This window comes from Mustela nivalis (genome assembly GCF_964662115.1).
Source record: "Mustela nivalis genome assembly, chromosome: 3".
Classification (NCBI taxonomy): Eukaryota; Metazoa; Chordata; class Mammalia; order Carnivora; family Mustelidae; genus Mustela; species Mustela nivalis.
In genome coordinates this window covers 77,728,222-77,743,440 of record NC_139022.1, presented here as the reverse complement: position 1 = coordinate 77,743,440, position 15,219 = coordinate 77,728,222, and the positions used below count along the sequence as shown (strand labels likewise).

The 15,219-nt window shown below is 33.0% G+C and overlaps 1 protein-coding gene across 4 annotated transcripts in view; it reads right to left on the bottom strand.

Annotated features, from left to right (window-relative positions):
• The window catches only part of AP3B1 (adaptor related protein complex 3 subunit beta 1), a 344,581-nt gene that overhangs the window by 100,320 nt on the left and 229,042 nt on the right, over window positions 1-15,219 (bottom strand). For all 4 annotated transcript variants that reach the window (XM_082724772.1, XM_082724770.1, XM_082724771.1 and 1 more), the window contains 4 exons: window positions 12,611-12,797; window positions 11,544-11,674; window positions 6,649-6,757; window positions 3,600-3,762 (listed from right to left, as the gene is read on the bottom strand). In XM_082724772.1, the coding sequence (XP_082580898.1) occupies window positions 3,600-3,762; window positions 6,649-6,757; window positions 11,544-11,674; window positions 12,611-12,797 (590 nt within the window). The remainder of the gene's footprint in view (window positions 1-3,599; window positions 3,763-6,648; window positions 6,758-11,543; window positions 11,675-12,610; window positions 12,798-15,219) is intronic.

The window sequence follows — 15,219 nt, the reverse complement described above, 5'->3', positions numbered from 1 at the left end:
AACAGACAGAATGGGAAAAGATATTTGCAAATAACATATCAGATAAACGGCTAGTATCCAAAAATCTAAAAAACCTTACAAACTCAACACTCAAAGAACAAATAATCTAATAAAGAAATGGGCTGAAAACATGAAAAGACATTTCTTCAAAGAAGACACACAAATGGCCAATAGACACATGAAAAAATGCTCAACCTCACTAGGCAATAGAGAAATACAAATGAAAATCTCAATGAGATACCACCTCACACTAGTCAGAATGGCTAAAACTAGCAAGTCAGGAAATAACAGTGAGGATGCAGAGAAAGGGGAACCTTCCTACACTGTTGGTGGGAATGCAAGCCACTCTGGAAAAGAATACGGAGAGTCCTCAAAAAGTTGAAAATAGAGTTACTCTATGACCCAGCCACTGCACTACTCGGTATTCACCCCAAAGATACAAATGTAGTGTGTGTATATATATATGTGTGTGTGTATCTGTACATATATATATACACACATACGATATATATATGTACAATGGAATACTACTCAGCCATTAAAAAGATGAAATCTTGTCATTTACAACATCATGGATAGAAGTAGAGGGTATCATATGAAGTGAAATAAGTCAATCAGAGAAAGAAAATTATATGATTTCAGTCATATGTGGAATTTAAGAAACAAAACAGTGGATCAGGAGGAAGAAAGAGAAAAATAAAACAAGATGAAATCAGAGAGGGAGACAAATCATAACAGACTCTTAATCATAGAAAACAAACTGAGGGTTGCTGGAGGGGAGGAGAGATGGGGTATCTGGGTGATGGACATTAAGGAGGGAATGTGATAAAATGAGCACTGGGTATTATGAAGGACTGATGAATCACTGAATTCTACCTCTGAACCTAATAACACACTATATGCTAATTGAATTTAAATTAAAAAAATAAAAATATTGGAAAAAATTAAACCAAGAAAACTGAAAAAAAAAAAAAAAAAGAAAAAGAAAAAAAAACAAATGATCAAACCTAGATGCTGATGCTACTCCTCATCTGTTCACTCACTCACTCATCTAAAAATATTAATTGACCACTCACCATGTGTTGGCAGTATGTTAGTGCTAGGATAACAATGTTTAATAAGATACAGATGATCTGTCTGTCTCCCTTACAGAGTCTACACTGCACTGGGGAATACAGAGAAGATGGCGAAGACAAAAAAAAGTATGGTAAGTAATAAGTAATAAAGCATAATGTCATCAGAGATCATCTAAACAAAGTGAACCAAAATAGGGAATGCTTCCTAGAGGAAGAAACACGTAAGCTGAGAAATAGGAATAACGCAAGGTGTAGAGACAGTCTTGGGTAGGGAGGTAGTTCTCCATGGAGAAAGAATAACATCTGAGTAGCCCAAAGGTCTCTTCTCAAAGAGACATATATTATGGTCTTCTACATTTTCTCAAAACTGAAGGTCTAGTTCTCTTCCCGTGTGTATACTTTAAAAAAAAAAAAAAAACAAAAAAAAAAAACCCTCTGCCAGGAAGTTTTAGAAACATCATACCAATTAACTAATTTAGGTATTTCAACATGTTCTTAGTGGGTGTATTATTCTATAATACTCAGGAAACTTAAGTAACTTGCTCAAGGACACATTGCCTGGAGCGGCAGAACTGGAACTTGAACTCAGTTTGTCTTATTCTAAACACCATGTTTCCCCTACTACAGCATGTAGCTTCCTTCAAATGAAAACTTTGGACTGTAAACTCAAATTTAATCATAGCTAAAACTACTAAGGGTGGTTTTAAAGAAACTTAAAGCTCCTTAGCTTTAAAAAACTACCACTCAGGAGCACCTGGCTGGCTCAGTGGGAAGAGCACGCGACTCTTGATCTCAGGGTTGTACATTCAAGCTTCATGTTGGGTGTAGTGATTACTTAAAAATAGAAGCTTTTAATAAAACTTACCATAAAGCTACACTAGCAAAGTTCAAAAACAATTCTAAGAGACAGGCAGAAAAACATGGTGGGAGAGAGAGGAGAGACAAGGGAAGAATCGATATTTCCTTGAATTGATTTTTGTGGAGGAAATACGATTGCTGTTTATTAAAAATGAAGTCATGGTAACATCTCTGAGCACATGTAATTATATTCAATGCCTAAAAAATATGTGTTTTTTTTCCCTGTAGCAAAAAATAGCAATTTATTATCCCCAATTCAATGGTTAAAACATGTACTTAAAAATGCAATGTTTTCAATGTATTCAAGATCCCCGCTGGTATAATAAACAATTCTTTTAAATTAAAACACAGGCAAAAAGAAAACTCCATTTCTGAAGGAAAAAACACACAATGAAAGTAATATAAATACACGATTAAAAATTTCTAACATATTGACTTTTGCTATTTGGAAAATACTGAGTGCACTGAACAAAATTTTCCCTTCCTGGAAATAAGATACTTCTTATAAACTACATCATCATAGATATTCTGATATTAATCCAGAAGTACAAAATTTCTCTCAAAGGAAAGGATATTACAAACCAAGTAAATCCTTTGCTGCAACAAGTGAATGATTCTGCATACATTTAACTTACAGATTTTAAGATAAAATTTTAAAGGTAAAAGTGTTATTTTGTTATGCAGCACTCAATTTTGATGGGTAATTACTGTTTACCTTACTGCTTAGAGTTTCAGATGTTAATCTAATGAAAAGAATTTACTGGTAACTAGCTTTTTAACTTTGCAATGATGAAAAGCCTGTATTAATTTAACCTACAGATTTCATTTGTTCTGAACAGGAAAAACAATATAAATCACTTTTAAAATCATTAAATCCTGACTTAAATTAATAAAGTCATAATTAGGGCATTATGCTGTGTTTGTTATGGAAGTGGCAGGGCGAGCTGCTTTAATTACTGTCTGTAATAAAAGGAGCAGAGAGCGTACTGCGCCCCAATCAGTGCTGTCAGCCACGACTGAGCTGGGCTGCAAGCTCATCAAGTGAGCGGGCAGCAGGCTCCCAGGGAAAGGGCCATCATGCCTGCAGAGGCCACTCGCTGACAGCAATGGGGAAAACAGACTCATACAATCCAAGGTATTAGCCCCAATTACTCAAAATTTTAATGACATTTTAATACACGATAATGTTGATAATGGGAGATCTTAAAAAGCGCTAACACTTAAATATCTTATGACCGTCTTCCTTCACAGCCCTTGACTCTAATATTTGGATCATAATCTTTTTACTATAACATTATTTAGAAAAATCAATTGTCTTAGTTACATAATGGCAAAGTGTTGAAGGATTTAATTTTAGTCCTCAGCAAAATTGCTACAGAAGGTAATTAAGTGTTTCATACCTACTTCTTGATCACTTAACTCAGCCTTCCAAGGTTATACCAATTTTCAAAATGTAACCCCAAGATTTGTTCAAGTTCAAAATGAAAACTAAGTATAATAAGTAGCAGAATAATGTGAACTACTGTTCTAATTAACTTTACAAGATTCAGTGTCTGGGAAAAAATACACTTCTTTTCTCACTCACTTTATGTATTGAAGGGAAATGGTATCCTGGGGGAAAATGCCACAGAATGTTTTTTGAAGGAAATTCTGACAAAATATTACCTTTTCCCATTGCTTTTGGAGTTCCTCTTGGCTGTTCTTTTGTCTCCTACTTCTGATGCACTTTCACTGTCACTCCTATGCTCACTGGAAGAGTCCTCACTGCTGTCATCACTACTTCCTCCATCCTCGTCTTGTTCTCCACTTGCACTTTCAGATTCACTCTCTGAAAAAATAAAACCAGATGCCCCTTGATCATAGCTATTTAACTAGACATAAGGACCCAAGTAACTGTCAATATTCATCAGAAATGAAACCAGATGTTGAATATTAGTTTACTGGACCTCACTTGTACAACACTCCATCTCCATACTCCTGTCATTCAGTCCCCCCACCTCCGCATTCCTGAAGCAAGTGTGAGTGAATGTGGGGAACACCAAAGGACAGAGAACACACTTAACAGTGAGTAGGGTAGAGCAAAGATGAACCAAGTAAACCAAATTTGAGAGAATCTTGCTTTTCAAATCCTTAAGTATCTAGTTATAGCAGTAACTTCCTTTTTTTAAAGGAATGATGTAAGGATGATGAAATAATTTTTAATTCTTCTGGTAGTGAGAAATTTTATTGAGAGAAAGCAAGAGTTGAATCTTATTAGGTGTAAATTTTGAGATGGGAATGAGCCATTTGAATCATCTAAAATTTTCTCAATTCAAAAGCAAAAAGCAAAATTACTAATTAAAAAGCAATTACTTATTTTAACTAGTGTAGGAGTTTTCCACAGGTCAAAGAGTTCATAAAATTATCCTATGAAGCTATACATTTAAATGTTTTATGTATAACTTAAGGCATACTAGAACTCTTCCCAGAAGTGATACATATAATTCATGTGTATTTTAAATATGAAGCATAATTTTTTACTATATGAAATGATTATAGGTGCAAAGCACTAGCCTAAATAAAAGGACAAACTGTTGCCCTCATCTATTATCTATCTGATGAAGTGCTCTTAGCCAGAAACATCTAACAGGTAAACAGTATCTACTTTATGAGGATTTATTTATGTATCACAAAGTGAAAAGCTAGGATTACCTAGCTGTTGTGAAGATTAAGAATTTGAAACATGTAAAGGTGATGAAGACACAACACTGCCTGCTACATTAGGTAAGGCATTCATAACTGATGTTATGAATGCCTTACCTAATGTAGCAGGCAGGGAAAAATTTACCTTATCCAAATTTTATAAAACTGTTGAGTAGGATATTTTAAATTTGCTATGATATGAAAGTTATACACATGTGTGTATATACACACACGTGTGTGTGTGTATATATATATATACACATATATATATACTCAGATAAGTGACTTATCCCATAAATAAGGAAAAAAAAATTATAGCACCTAAGTTACTCTCTCATGTTAATTATATGGGAATTCAACAAAAGTCTTGGTTCAGCTCACTTTAAGACCTACTACTTAAAACTTTCAAGTTAGTAAAATCCCTCCTCCCAAACTTTTTTTTTTAAGTGAATAAATTTTTATTCAGTATTAATTTTATGTCAAAGTTAGTAAAATCCTTGAGGAAATTTGTTTATCTTCTAGAAGACTTACTGACTGGGAAAATAATCTCATAATTTCTAATGAAAAAGTTACCCTTTTCCTCCAGTAGCTAGAGTGGAACTCCCGCCACATGCTCAGATTAACCCATAAGAAGTCTTACTAGAATATTGCCAATATGTATTTTAAAATGTTAGCCTATGAACAGGCATGAGCTTATGAATAAAGGTGATGTAGACAAATATCCATATGGTATGCTTTTAACTATACAACAGATCTTTCTTAATGATCTACATCATTCCTGAAATCTGTTTTTTAGAATTAACACTCTACACCGAAGTATATTCTCCATTTTCAACTTATCATTTCAGAACGTGATGCATCACAAATAATTTATCAGTTACAGGAAACAAAGATTTTGATAGGAGAAGCTGAGGAAAAAGTGAATGTATTACCTTAGAGTAAGGTAATGCATGAGCAAGTAATAGTGCAGAGCTCTAGTTTCTCCAAGGAAAAAGGTAATAGAAGAAAAAGGTGTCATTTGATCTTGGGTCAGATAGATTTCTTAGGTTAACTGTTAAAAGAGTGTTGGAAAATAACTCCAATATATTTTTCATTATGCAAATTGTTCACAGAATTTTAGTACTAGAGGTCTTTAAAAGCATCTATCTAACTTTACCTCTTCATTTAACAGAGACAGAGAAAGTAAGTACCTTATTCAGTTGGCATAACTAAAATGCAGCACTTCTAAATCCTTCCTATTTAGCATTCTTTTCATTGTATACAGTTGTCCTAATTGTTTCAGCTCTTTGATTCTTTATAATACACAAGTGATTTATTAATTTTAGCTTTAGTCTATACAGGTTCAATTAAAGGTAGAAATATCTCTGTCAAATAAATAAATAAAATCTTTTTAAAAAGAGGGGAGGCAGGCGCCTGGGTGGCTCAGTGGGTTAAAGCCTCTGCCTTCAGCTCAGGTCATGATCTCAGGGTCCTGGAATCTAGCCCCACATCGAACTCTCTGCTCAGTGGGGAGCCTGCTTTCCTCCTCTCTCTCTGCCTGCCTCTCTGCCTGCTTGTAATCTCTGTCTGTCATATAAATAAATAAAATCTTTTTAAAAAATAAAAATAAAAAATAAAGGTAGAAATAAAAGTATAAAATGGATAAAGATCAGATTGCTCAATCGTTAAAATAAATGTTACATTTTTACAGAACAGAGTTGCTTTTAAAGTCCCCACTAAAGGCTTATCAAATATAAAATCATGTTTTTCAATATGCTATGAATATTATGGGCAGGGTGGGTTAGAATTCAGAAAAGCATGAGTTTCTGTTTCAACTCTTAACTTTCCTAGCTAGGTGTTCAAGAGGCAAAGTCAAACGAGAAATGATTAGAAATTACTTTGAAAACTATACAATGATATGTAAATGAAAGGCATTATCATAATAGTATAAACCCACTTGGTGAATATTATATAGTAGGCCTTATTGTTTTGTTAGAAGTATAGCATATAAACTGCAGTGAGCAAAGATTTTTCAATGAATTAAAAACCCCACCACTGTCACTGCTACTATCAGAAGAGTCCTCTTCCTCCTCAGATTCAGAATAAAATTTCTTAGCAGCATTGTCTTTCTTTGTTTTTCCAGCTGGAGTCCATTCTTTTGCCTGTTTAAAAAAAAAAGGAAACTGTAAATTCAAATGAATTCTCATTAAGGGGTTCAGTCTTCTGGCAAACAATCATTCAAAATACAATGTGAATCCAAAAGAAAGTTGCAGGTCTCAAAAAGAGAAGGCAACTATTAGAAGACCTGGCATTAAGGCTGATTCCCCTTTACTCCTAGGTAGAAGTAGTCAAATTTCACTTAGACCACATTCTGTTAAATCAACACTCTTATTTTATATATAGTTTTAAACACTTTTGAAATTGCTGGTCCGCAGGAGATTTGAACTAAATATGCTGTAGAGGAGGTGAAGGCAGTTAGAGGCAGACACAGTAACAGCAACAAGAAATTCAAGATCATAGCTAAATACTGAGGTTAAAAAAGAAAACAAAAAACAAAACAAACAAAAAACAACCCTGAATAAAGTGCCGGCAATCAACTCTAACCATCTCAAGGATCCAAACCCTTGGGGTAAGCTTTAACTTCTCTCTTTCCTTCATATTCTAAACATCTAATCCCCCCAAAAAAGGTTTAGCCATATCGATCCTTTACCATCAGTCAGGGTCATCTCATTCAGAATTCTGCAACTGCTTATTTTGCTTCTATTCATAACCCCATGCCCCAACTCCAAGTTTGCTCCACATAGCAGCTAAAATGACTGAATTAAAACTGAAGTCTGATCAAGGCTCTCTTGGGTTTGAAAGCTTGCCACAGCTCCCCATTTCACTCAGAAAAAGCCAGTCCTTAGAATAATCTACTCACCCTACCGAACCAGACCTTCCCTGCCTTTCAGACCTCTTGCTGCTGCTCTCCCTCTGGCCCACTCTGCACAAGTGCCTCCTAACTGTTCCTTTACACACTTCAGGCATGCTCCCCTGCAGGCCCTTTCCCCACCTGACTGCCCTTCCAAGCCTCTCTCCCAGGTAACTACATGGCTCACTCCCTCACTTCATTCAAGTCCTGCACAAAAGTCACCTCAGAGAGACTCTATTTAAAATTCCAACCTCACATACCTGGCACTTATAATCTTACTTTGCTCTATTCTTCTTCTTCTTTTTTTTTGGTCATCACACACTTATACTTCCAACATACTATACAATTTACATATTTATTTTTATTGCCAGTCTATCCCTGCTACAACATCAGCTTCCACACAGCGGGGATATTTGAATACTTTGTACACAGATATATCTCAAAAGTGTCTGGCACAAAAATGATTAGTTGTGTGAATAGCTCCTTAAAGACTCTAATATACTGCATTAAAGTAAAATACATTATTTTCATAATTGTGACTTTAATTAACCCAGAAAAAATTAAATCATCTTACATATACTCTCTGTTAAAGGGTAGGGCAGCCTGTATTTTTTAAGAGGTCAAAATGGTTAAGACTCATTTATTTATCAAACTTTCAATTGAGTTTCTACTATGTGCCTGTCTGTAAGACTATATGACAGAGGTTTAAGAATGGTTCTCAACAGTGGACACACATTAGAATCATCTGAGAATATTTCTTAAAATGTTAATACAAAGAAAAAATATACTAAAAAGCTGATACCTGAGATTTACCTCCTAAGATTCTGATTTAAATGGTTTGCTGCAAGTCTCACACAGGTTTCCATGTGATTATAATATGCAGCTAGGATTGTAAACCCTGATCTAGAGGGCCTTCAGGCTTAAAGTATGTTGCTTAAAAAGATAAGCTTCAATAACTTGGAAATTACTAAATGGACAATAATAGAAAAATGAGTAAAAATTCCTTGAATATATTTGAATAAGATACATAAGGTCAGGAGTACTATTTTCTTTTTATGTAAAATGCTCTGTCTTCCAAATATGAATAAAGTACTGTTCTATAAACAAAGTTCTCCTATATTTGGTAAACACAGCAGTTCATATTTTTTCTTAAATCCTTACACATATTTTTCTGAAGCATGGTAAAAAGTGTGCCAGATCAATGTTTGGGGGGGGTGGGGAATTACTTAATTAGATGGCTTTCAGGATAAGACCAAATCAACAAATAAGGAAAATTAACGCTTCCATGCCCAAAGGAGCAAATTATCTTGATATGACTGAGTTTTAGGTTTTAAACAATAAAAACAATTTTAACTTTTTTAATGGTCCTTTATGATTATGATAGTTCTATCATTTCTAAGCAAAAGAAATAACAGAGGAAGAGAACAGTGAAGGACTAATTTGAAAGGTCCTTGGAGGAATAAAATATCAAAAGTAGATGTGTTTTATAAAGCAAAATACATTTCATGTACAAAAAGACAGTCTTCCTCTAAGAGGGCAGGATTTTCTAGAACTAGGCAAAAAAAAATTCTAAAGGACTTTCAAAACTTACTGGTATAATATAAATATATGTTACATCCAATATCCTGGAAATGGTAGTGTGCAATCCTAAGTGACTTCTACTGTCAATCTAACCAGGTTCCCTATCAGATAACCTAAACCTAGGCATTTTCCTTAACTAAGGTTATATTTCATAATAATGAGATGCGACCCTGGTAAGATCACTTTATGGTAAAACTAGGATAACACAGTGTATTACGTGCATGAAATATATTGATGTGATTTTGTAGGATGGGTGGAAGAGTTAAAGGCAGGAAAGACTATAAGGAACACTACTTTCTGCACTACTGCAGCTGCATTTGATATTAAAACGATGTATTTTTTAAAACTAATTATATCTCTTACAGTATAATTTTAAGCCAAAATATCTAGAGACCAGTAGATTAAAAATGTTTTTGTATAGTATCAATGGATAGTGACAGTTTTCTTTAACCCATTCCATTAGTTTTAATTATTCTCCATAATAAGTCACCAATTATTAATTTTTAGAATGCAGTCAGCAAAATGAAAAAGAAATCAATTTGTCTCTGTTGAACTGGATAGGTGAAATGAACATAAGAAAATAGGTTATTTAAGTATTGTCCCTATAAGGTAGTTATGCTTAGAAGAGCACAAGACAATGGAAGAAGCCAGTCAACCAACCAATCCATCAGCCAATACAAGGATACTGCTGAAACCAAATTAAATTGCATAGCATTGCTATCAATTTCTGGGAAGATAAACTATATTTATTTTTATTTTGGCAGAATGGGGCAGCAAGGAGGAAGGATAGGGGAGAAGTGGGGAGAGGATAAAAGGATGTTTGTATGTGTGCCAAAATACTATATACCCAATAGTGGAAAAGGAAAAGACCATAAAAACGATGAGCAGGCATAGTAAGAAATTAGGAGAGAGATTAAATCTATGGAAAGAATCATATCAAAGAACATTTCTTTATATGCTAGCATCCAAAACAAAGTTGCACAAATAAGCCAATCTTTGAATGAAGAGTACTTAAGGGTATGTAGGTCTGAGTGAAAATCAACAAATGTAGTGTCAAGGAAGAATGGATATACAATTAGTTTTATTAAATTTTACATTTCTTTAAATCACCTCTAAATAGAATTTGTCACAACATAAAAATGACAGTGCTAAGTACTAAGAATAGCACACATCTGCAAACAAGCCCAAGCTTCCTCTCCTCATGTTATATAATAAAATTCAGTTAACAGCACAAACAAGGGACTCTGAATTGGGTTGGAATCCCAGTTCATCACTTACTAACTAGCTTACTAACTAACTTGTCCAAAGAGGTTGGACAACTTAAGTTCTCTGAACCCTGTTGCCTCATCTGTAAAATGGGAATAAAATAACCATCATTTATAATTACTATGAGGTTTAAGGAAGATAATGTATGTAAAGCATTATCAAAGTACACTACTACCAGGGTTTGCTAAATGGAGGCAATAAGAGTTATTATTGTTCCTGGCCATGCTTCAAAGCCAGGATAAATTTGAATAGTTAAGAGAAACACATTTCTCAAAGGTCCAAATTACATGGCTGGGCCCATTATAGAAACTTCTATTTTAAGTAATAAAGATTTTCTTCCATTTTATACAGAAAATTTAATTGGCAAGGAGGTTAACTGACTTTCCCAGAGGAATTAGTGGTTCAATACATTTTTTCTATTAGAAAATCACCCAAAATGTAATACCTAGTTGTTCTTTTTTATTAATTCTACTTTAAAAAGTTTTGGATATATTCACATAGTCAATTGCTAAAGACAATAAAAAGACCCTTCCCTTTACTTTTCTTGTTCATAGAAGAGAGAAAAATATTAGAAAATAACATTAATTCTTTTATTTTGGTAGCCAGCAATTTTTTTTTAAGGTCTAGGAAAAGAATATTTATTTAGAGAGTTTTTTTTTTAATGTGAAAGCAACATATTATTCATTTTAGTTATGACCTTGTTTAAGAACATTTTTGTACACAATGCAACCTATTTATGTTTAGACTTCACTTAAAAGATTTTCATCAGAAAATTCAGAAGAACACTTTGTATAGTTTTTCTGGAAGAGAACACCAAAAATCATTTAGAAAAATATTGGCAAAAAGCTTACGAATCTCTAAACAAACTAGAAAAAGCACAATCCAATGACACTAAATACCTTAGAAATTGAACCTACACGGCTAAAAATGCAATACCAAAAATGTGGGTGGCACTGATGAGGAGAATTCGATTCTCTATTTCCTCGAAAAAAGCAACAGAACATGTACAATGACACAGGAATACTACAATATTCAGTTCCCATAACAGCAAGATATATCTAACACATTACATTTAGAAATACCAGAACAATTTTCAATTTCAACCCCCCAAAAAAGCTTTTATATAAAACAATAGTTATTCTAGAATCTCCCACTGCTTGACAAAATTAATTTCAGAAAGGTCAACTTACCAACTCTATTATTTCTACGTTTCGAACTGATGGGTCCGGCGCCACCTCTGGCCAATTAGATAATTCCAGGTACCCGTTAGCTTTAGTGTTGAGAGTATGAGATAAAGTGCCTAGCTGGAAATGATCCCTATCTATTAAAATAGAGGAAAATATAAAATAAACAATATGAGCTGTATCTAACAGAGAACAATCCTAATCAGAGCTCAAGGTAATTGGCATATTACCTCAAATGTCAAGGAATAAATATAAACTAGGAAGCTCTTCATAGGTCAAAAAACTGATTTCAGTCCATAGATTACAATAATCTCTCCCATAATGGTCAATAAAAAAGCTAATCAGTCAGTGTGTTTAGAGGTGTTGCTCTGAAATGTAGCTTCTCTAAAAATTACTTTACTGTGAATATTAAGAATGACAGCACAGTTAAACAATCCATATACATGTCTTAGCACAAACACATCCAGAATTTTAATAGTTTTTCTACAAAACTGAACTGCTTTTTATCACCAGCAATTAAATAAGAAACAATATGAAAACCAGGGTATATAACTGCTTGATTCTAATTTTAATGGCTACTTGTTAAACTGATAAAATAATTACTCTTTCTAAAAAGCTGGGAAAAATAAGTCAACTTCCATCTTTGAAAAACAAATATATACATAAAGGGATATTTTTATGAAATAATCCTTCCTAGAAAAGTTTTGTTAGTATACAAAGAATATTTAATTAGTAACAACTCACCATTAAGGTAAAAATTAGATTCCTTATTAAATAAAGCTATTTAAAATAGAAATGAAGTCAATGTCTAGTAGAACAACACAGCTTTAATCTATTATTCAGCTAAACTGCTTAGTAAGAATAAAATCAAAAGAATGAAATTATTTAGGTAAATAAAGCATGCAAAGATATAAACCTTAATATAAAGGTTGTTCTAGAGAAAACATGGAGTAAAAAGCTATATAGGTTAATCACTTACATTTTTTAACAGATAAATTTTAAATGTATTAGAAATGGGGCATATTGTCATAATTTTTTAGGTAATACATTTTGCAGTTATATTCTGATAATACCTTTAAAAGGAGATTCAAGTAGTGGTGCAGGTTTTTGTGCTAGGAATATTTTTTTGGCATATTTACTCAGAGCTCCACTCTTCTCATTCGGAACAATAAGCTGCCTAATAAATCTTGTACGGTCTCTGATGTCGTAGTTTTGATCATACTTGCCGAGATTTAATATGTACTGGGTAAGCAATTTTGTCTGTTGGAAAAAAACAGAACAAGATGAGAATACAGTTATTTATGATTATTGATAACTCTGGATAAACATATTTAAAGAGGTAATAAAAATGAATGGTTATGTCAAACAAATGTTGTTCCGTAGGGAATATGCATTTCTAACGCTGCAAATGGAATTTTGAAGCCAAAGCACATGTCCTCTTCAGTATTGGGGAGGTGAATGCTGAGTACTGAGAAGCAGCCATGTGCTAGATTATTAAACTGCTGAAGTGGAAAGAAAGGCATCATTAAAAAAATAATCATATATGGCAAACCCGCTGAAGGGTCTACGTGAGAATAATGAATGTGGAAATACAACTAAAAACATGGCACTCAAAACTTAATCGGAAAAATATGCAGGACATCAAAACATCAGAGAGTATTAGGGGGCTGGCAAACTGCTTCTCCTGAGGTGTGTTTTATGAAGAGATACTGTCCCTGGCATAAGCAGTGTCTGCACTCTGACTGCACTCAGTTACTTTACCCTGAATTATGACCCATTAAAGCAGACACATGAATCACTGAACTGGATTACTGCAAATTATTTGCAGTGCATTTAGCTGTTACTTTTTCATAAAAGCAAGCTGCTGATGCCCTCTAAAAACTAGGATAAAAGACTCCTTTCATTTTTTTCCCCATGCTGCTTATAGCCTCTAGTAATATTGGTCATTTATTTATTTATGTAAGGCAGCAACTTATTATAGTAGCTTTTACACTGTAATAAGATTTCCAAAGTCAATTTCTGAATGTACTACATTAACATACATTGAGATAATTTTAATAGTAATTAAACCAAAATCGAAATGTTATCAAAATAGGTTTGTATTTTAAGCTCCAGTTATTTTATTGAAAAAGCATAGTTTTAATTCAGATTACATAAATACAATTGTAGCTATAAATTAAATAGGATTCATAATACATGGAAAAAAGAAACATCTACATTAGAACATTTTGTAGATGTTAGAAATGCATGCAAAACAAATCAATCAAGTCAGGCAGAGCTAAAGACAATTCTAGAACAATAAGTCAAAGTACACAAATGGTGTGGTAAACTTTTACAGTTATAATTGGTTAAGATAATTGATTTGGATAGAAAGCAACCTTCTTGCAGTAATAATATATTTTAAAAGCATTAACCTAGTTCTAATAAAGCAGAACTATAAAAAATAAAAGGGAAAAATGTTAATAGAGCTATTCTGAATTTGGTTACCAGTAATTGCTATTCGCTAATTACTAGACCGTGTTGGTTCAACTATAGATAAGAAAAATTCTATGATTCATTTTTAAAAACAATTACCAAAATATTCACCAAATGAGGAATGCAGCTCAAAACAAAGTGACGTGTCCTGGACTAGGTTATTAGCTTTCTGAGAAAGGCTAGGAAACATACTAACCATCAGTTTTCTCAAATGCACTGTGAGAATTTATAACCAGTGTAACTCTGAAGTCCATCTGAGTGTGGCGATTTAGAAGGTGCAATTAAAATAAATCAGAGAAAAAAAATAAGTCTGTTCATTACAATGATTTCCTAAAAACTTTTATTCCAATATAGTTAACATACAGTGTCATTTAGTTTTAGGTGTACAATACAGTGACTGAATGATTTTTTTCCTTTTTGTGCAAGTGGAGTGATGTATTTTGCTTCTATATCTGGTCCCCAAAATTAATTTTTAGGAAATTAAACTACTTCAATATATTAACAGACACTATCAAGAGTTAGGCAATTTTCAGGATTAAAGTTTTATAATTTTTACAGTATGCCTTTATGGACTGCAAAACTTGTTTGATTATATTGGTGGCCTTATAAAAACAGTTCCATTAAACATCCATTTTCAAAATGAAAGTTCTTTCTAAAAGATAAAAACCTATCTATATATAATGATGCATTAAAAACAATAATTATTCACCATATATTTATATACTTCAATCAGTTTCTTTGGAGTACCTAATACTAATTACTAATGACTAATACTAAGTCATTGATACTTCTCTTAAGAACATATTTCTACATGGTCTTATCGTGAACTATTTTTAAAAAATAAGACTGCCCACAATCCTTCTGAATTTTATGATCAATAATTATGAAATTGTTGACATCTTCAACTTACTCTTTTCTATAGACCGTAATATTTTTAATGAAGAAAACACCCTCTTTACAGTATTAAACAATCTGGTCAGCAAAAAGAAAATTCTGTAGATAGAAGCATATTCTCATCATGCTTTCTTTCATGCTGACATCTGTAAAAATATCAAGCCCATATACTTAACTTTTACCACTCCAATTATTTTGATAATTATTTCTATGAGACAAAACTTTTAAGTCTCTATTTACACTTTTTAAAATATTTCACCAAATTTAGAAAATGCAAAAATTACCTTCTCAATATCATTTCACTCTAATACAA